Here is a 6,517-nt window from a genome sequence, read left to right on the forward strand (position 1 = left end):
TAGGTGAAATTTGGAGCAACCATCAACGATAAATCACCTACTTGACTCATGCCATTACAGTAAACTATGTATCAATTAATATATATCATGTGTCATGGTGTGATGGATATATCCACAAATGTGTTTGTAATTCCAACCAAGCATCATTGAGATATAGCTCGATTAAGACATATCATTATTTATCACATGCATAATTACAATAAAAAATTACATCAACAGATATTATAGACTATATACACTTTGTTATCATCAATGCATGTACCAATTTATATGAGATTTAAAGCATGTATTCTGACGATATTGCTTGATTACAAGAAGGCATGAATTACTCAAATGTCTCAATTAATATGCATAGTATACCGATATTATCGAACACGTGTTTAATTATATAAATCAACACATGTACAACGTTATAAGTAATTTGAGGCTTGTTTTTATTGAGATACTGACTAATACTAAAAGTAATTATTTATGCAAATGACTCATTTCTCTGTGTGAATAAGAGTGGGTCTTGTTTTTAACAAGCGGAAGTTATTTAACCATGACGTAAAACAACAACACCGACAACTTGAAGATTCTTGCTACTGTTAACGTTCGGTGTTAGACAACCTTGATAGAAATATTCCAAAAAGAATTAAAGCACATAATGTTTTTACCTGTAGCAGTGAAGAAACAACAGTAATTTAAGAAAGAAAAACAGATCAGATTGAAGAAATACTGAATCTAAACTAATTTAAATAAATGTCTCTACAGGTATTGAAGTCTTCATAAACCTTGAATTTACCACATTGCCTGACAATGGCGGGAGGTAGTGCCGATATCTACGCCTCTCCCGATGGTGGTTGGGGATGGGTTGTCACAGGTGGATGTTTTTGCTGTCTTCTCTTCACACCTGGTCTGTCGGAAGCATTTGGAATATTCTTCCTTGAGTTCCGACGTTATTTTCAGGCTGATGCCGCTGCGATCTCGTGGATTGCATCAATAATGATGTCTATGACATTCTTTGCAAGTAAGTCCCTTTTCATTTTAGATTAATTCATCAAACGAACTTTCACATAACCATATTGAGCGCTAGAAGGACTATAGGTACCAATTGGTGCCCGAGACTGTGACGTACAAGGGAGCGTTCAGTTTGCACAATTTGTCATCATTATCGCAATCATGTTTTACAATGTAGGTTTCAAAGGGACTAATCACAAACTTGATTGTTGACAATCGCAGTATCGATATCATGCCCCTAGCCATGATATTGGCATGATTACAGATGGACGATACCATAATGATATTGCGTGTGATTGAGGGGCAAGTTCGAAAACAGCAGAAAACATCATTTATGAATAAATTGTAAATCAGAGTAATTTGTTATAATCATAACATTAATTTTCGTGATTTAATGTTTCGGATCTTTGTGGGAGAACGAACTCTTAAAAAATATACAAAATGGTAAAAAACAAATACTAAAATAAAATATTTACAGACCAATATAAGGAAATATGACGCAATACAGAATTAGCTTTTTATAAAATACATTGACAACTGGTGCACTGAATGTCCTCAATATCGAGATCTATTTTGAACATTCATATTACACCCATGAAAGTTATTGTTGATTGTTGTTTTTCAAAAACGATTTCCATCTTGCTAGGATATAGTATAAACGGGTATAATTCAGAAACATTGGCGATTTCGTGAAGCATATTTTGTTCTTGGAACGAGGCGTCCCAAGGAGTGGTGACCCTGAACGGACGACATATACGTTTTGACGAATCATTGTGTCATGAATCATTTCCTTCATAGCAATTCTGAGAATCCCTATTTGTTTCACAAGTTGGAGCAATTCTTCTGAAATCCTACAAAACATTGACAGACGACTTACTATACTTGGAATGACGTCATTAGTGTTGTCAACGTATACGATTACATCATATATGCAAATACATAAACTTTGGTAAGGCATAACCAAAAACATTGTGTGAATCCGATTACGCTCAATTTTAGAATAGATGGTAGGTAGATTTTTTTTTTATTTCACTAACCCAAAGAACACATTTCTAGATAGGACTGTTGGTGCACTATATTCGTACAACACTGTACAACAAGCCTTGTCGAAATCCTAAAATGTAAGACAATTAGGCAGGGGTCAGAATTTGCGGCAGGGTGGGAAGAAAATGTTTTGTTTAAAAATATTTCGCAGCCCCCCCCCCTCGTGCTCCCAAAAACTGTCACCCCCCCCCCCGAAATGAACTAAGTAATTTTCGTAGCCGCCCCCCCCCCCAGGCTACACAGATTTTAATATGTGTAGTTAGTCCCCGCCGGATTGGGTTCCGTCAGTCCGTGTGTCTGTCCGTCCCTCCGTCAGTCCGTCCGTCGCCGTTTCTTGGAGATGCCTGATTTTTTTTCAAACTTAGTACAGGGGCAACATACTATGGCATACATATGCACGTCAATTTGTTTGTTCTTGGAGCGAGGCATCCCAGGAGTGGTGACCCTCAACGGACGGCATATACGTTTTGACGAATCGTTCTAAACATATTATCAAGTTGTGGACTCCTTTTGGCCTGGCAGCCATTTTGTTTGCGAATTTTCCATGTCCAAAGCCATAACTCAGACATGCTTGAACAGATCTCATTCAAAGTTGGTATTAGGACAGTATTCAATCCTAATTACTTAAAATTGTCTTCAATACCATTTAGACAATCATATCAATTGTATGGCTATATTATCTACAGTTTAACCTATCAAGAGATATGTCGGCAGACACACACATTCGTTTGGCTATCGACTGCCTCAACATTAAATATATGATAGGTAAATGAAGTGAACAATTTGGCAAACGTACAAGGTAAACGACTGCGTCTGGGGTTTGATTTTATTGAAAAAGTCAATCGATCGATCGATCGATCGATCGATCGAGAGAGAGAGAGAGAGAGAGAGAGACAGAGACAGAGACAGAGACAGAGAGAGAGAGACAGAGAGAGAGCGAGAGAGAGAGAGAGAGGCAGGCAGGCAGAGACAGAGAGAGACAGAGCGAGACAGAGACAGACAGACAGACAGACAGACAGACAGACAGACAAACAGACAGACAGACAGACAGACAAACAGACAGACAGAGAGGGGAAGAGAGATTAAGGTAAACAAACACATTCGCATGGCAGTCACCCATCTCATCACTGAATATTGGCTTTAGAACTTATTGCGGCGAAGTGGCAAGAAATTTTCAAATGTACTCGGTAAACGACAGGTTTAATTTGCTTCAGTACAGTATTTCGTGGGCCCCTTTCAGTTCATCAGAATTTTCATGGCCCCCCTTCGTACCCCATTTTCTCTCCAGCCCCCAGCCCCCCCGCCATAAATTATGACCGCAGCCTTATAATCCCATGTTTCAGAAGGAATGGATCCAGTGATTCGTAACGAAGTTCAAACCCATTTTAATATATTACAGGTCCAGTCGCTGCAGGTTTATCAAATAAGTTCGGATGTCGTCCAGTCGTGTTTGTTGGTGGAATATTATCAAGTTGTGGACTCCTTCTGAGTTCCTTTGCAACCAGCGTCTTTTTCCTATATTTCAGCTTTGGCATCCTAGTTGGTAAGTGTATACACGTGAGTCAAGCTGTTGGTGTAGTACTTTTCAGTCGATACCGATATGTCCATCACGTGATATATTATGATAATAATAAGATGAGTTTTAGTAATATAGGCCTATTCCTGGCCTTGGGTTCTCTCGCTTTCCATACTTAATCACACTATAGGAATGGAAAATGGAACAAAATTCGACACCTTTCTAAACATCCTCTCTCACCAGAAATCATTTTTCTTCCGTGACACATCGAAACATCAAACTGTTGACGATATGTCTTGGAGAAGAAAAACAGAGGATGTGGTTTATGACGATGTTCTTGTAAGAGAGTGAATTTATCGTTGGTGTGTTTTTAATTGCATTGGATGGATTGAATAATAATAAGGGAATAAATTATGCTACCATCGCTGTTCTCTTTCTACAGGGTTCTCATATGGCCTGGTATTCATCCCTAGTATAGTATTGGTAAGTTACTACTTCAAGAAACGCCATGCTATGGCCAACGGTCTGGCGTTCTCTGGATCCGCAATGGGTGTGATGATCTTCCCGCCATTGTGTCACTTTCTGATCGAACACTATGGCTGGAGAGGTGCCCTAATATTCTTAGCTGGTTTGAACAGTAATATATGTGTGTTTGCATCGCTATTCAGACCTCCACCCTTGAAGAAGACTCCGAGGAAACTCCGTGCTGAACAAGATCCGATGTTAACAGATAAGTCCATGGGTGAAGCTGAACAAAAAAAGAAAATTTTGGATGTCAAACTCTTCAAAGAAAGCTACACTTTCAGTTTAATTTGCCTGCTATTGTTTTTACTCGGTTTCAGTACATTTATCCCTCTCATTCATCTTATACCTCGAGCTGTCTATTCAGGTATCCCACACGGTAAAGCCTCGCTCTTGGTGTCCATCATCGGCTTGGCGGGTTTCGTTGGACGAATTTTACACGGTGTCATCATCAACGCTGGTATTCTTACTCCGTACAGGATGTTCCAGATTGCTGTGCTGATCTCAGGCATAGCATCGCTGCTCAGTCCATTCGGCAATACCTATATGCTGCTTATGGCGTATGCTGCCGTATATGGTTTCACAAGTGGTTGTTATAACCCTCTGGTTGCAGTCATCATGAAAGAAGTGGTTGGAGAAGAGAAATTACCAACAGCAGTCGGATTTTCCATGTTGATTCTGGGGTTAGGCCATCTGATTGGCTCACCAATAGCAGGTACGAAACAAGTACACGTATTGGAGTGCACCCTGTTTAATATAATTATATATATATATATATATATATATATATATATATATATATATATATATATATATATATATATATATATATATATATATATATATATATATATATATATATATATATATATATGTTGAGGGTAGAAGAAAATCAAGTCGGGTTTTTCGTCTCTACAAGCCTGTTTCGTGAGTAAATCACTCGTCAGGAGATGTTGATGTACATCAACATCTCCTGACGAGTGATTTACTCACGAAACAGGCTTGTAGAGACGAAAAACCCGACTTGATTTTCTTCTACCCTCAACATATACTCCGCTCTGCGTGCAGACGTATCGAGCACTGTACTACGGACAAATCTTATCACTGACTTCCTATATTATTTGACTTCCTATATATATATATATATATAGTTTTGGTAGTACTGGAACTCTTTCTTGGTTGTAACTCGGAGTTTCACGCATTGTGCGATCATCAGACACCTGCAAACAAAACTATTACGCTCTGCCACTGCGGTATAGAGCACTGTCTTAACAGATTGATATTCACCGAGTTATATATATATATATATATATATATATATATATATATATATATATATATATATATATATATATATATATATATATATATATATATATATATATATATATATATATATATATTTCGCGATTTTGACTTTGGAAAGAATCTTTACTAGTTATCCGGCACAAAATAGTTCGTACCCCTAGAAAAAATGTTCATATTTACTTCACATTGATCACTCACTATCATATGGATCATTAAATTCAGCACTCCAACGTCAATCTCTAGTTCACAAAATTGTTTATATTTATTTCATATTCAAAATCTTTATTCCCAATGTCCTCATTTTCATCACACCAAATGTTGTCCTATAATCTAAAATAATAACCTGTTGATTATGACATTCTTGGGTTCCATGTATATGTAACTATTGTGATATCTATTTCAAAAAAACCCATCAATATAAAGTTAACAAAAACAGCAACATCTATTTCTTTTCTTTTCTTTATCATCTAGGTAAATTATTTGACATGAGTGGCGCCTACAAACTTTCCTTTTGGGCGGCGGGTGTTGGCTTCCTGTTAGTTGTGTTTCTGAGCTTCGCGAGAGGCTGTCTGGAAAATATGCAGGCTAACAAGGAAGCAAATGTAAGACTCAAAGAATTGGAATCTACAACGAGCAATGGCAAAGGGAATGAAGTCAGAATGGTTCCCGATGACAGATGGCTAGAAGAAGATGGCGACGAATCAAACGTGTGATGTATGTAAAACAATGATGAGAAAACACTTGTCGAAATAACGTTCACTCGTTGAATTAAAAAAAAAAAGTGACGAATTAATTTGCCTCTCAGAACAATTCAATTAATACCATACATTCGTGTGTATTGATATGGAACTTATACACATTTTTATGTATATAATACGATTATGATTATAATAACAATGGTGTACAGGGTACCAATCTGATTAAAATCAGAAGTAGATGTCGGCTAATCGTTCATTGTTATTTTACCTCGCTGGAGGAGGCGGCCATCAAGGCGAGAACGCAAACATGTATCACGAAGGTCAATTGAAGCAAAAATACCGAGGATTAATAATAATGAACGATTAGCCGACATCGACATCGGATTTTAATCAGATTGTACAGTGTACGTAATGTTCTTTCGATAAGGCT

General features: G+C 37.5%; 1 protein-coding gene across 1 annotated transcript; it reads left to right on the forward strand.

The window, feature by feature from the left end:
• The first annotated feature begins 798 nt into the window (after positions 1-798).
• LOC144445323 (monocarboxylate transporter 12-like) lies at positions 799-6,102 on the forward strand. Its single transcript, XM_078134865.1, has 4 exons — positions 799-1,009; positions 3,443-3,586; positions 4,002-4,796; positions 5,861-6,102. Exons 1-4 carry the CDS (start codon positions 799-801, stop codon positions 6,100-6,102), a joined length of 1,392 nt encoding a protein of 463 aa, XP_077990991.1.
• The last annotated feature ends 415 nt before the right edge of the window (positions 6,103-6,517 follow it).

The sequence above is a fragment of the Glandiceps talaboti genome, chromosome 2 (genome assembly GCF_964340395.1).
Source record: "Glandiceps talaboti chromosome 2, keGlaTala1.1, whole genome shotgun sequence".
Taxonomy (NCBI): domain Eukaryota; kingdom Metazoa; phylum Hemichordata; class Enteropneusta; family Spengelidae; genus Glandiceps; species Glandiceps talaboti.

What these genes read in the sequence shown, in the direction of transcription:
- LOC144445323 (XM_078134865.1), top strand. Translation starts at nt 799, where the DNA reads ATGGCGGGAGGTAGTGCCGATATCTACGCCTCTCCCGATGGTGGTTGG. An exon ending in CAGCTTTGGCATCCTAGTTG is followed by an intron (nt 3,587 to 4,001) that starts GTAAGTGTATAC and finishes CTCTTTCTACAG; the next exon opens with GGTTCTCATATGGCCTGGTA. An exon ending in GATTGGCTCACCAATAGCAG is followed by an intron (nt 4,797 to 5,860) that starts GTACGAAACAAG and finishes TTTATCATCTAG; the next exon opens with GTAAATTATTTGACATGAGT.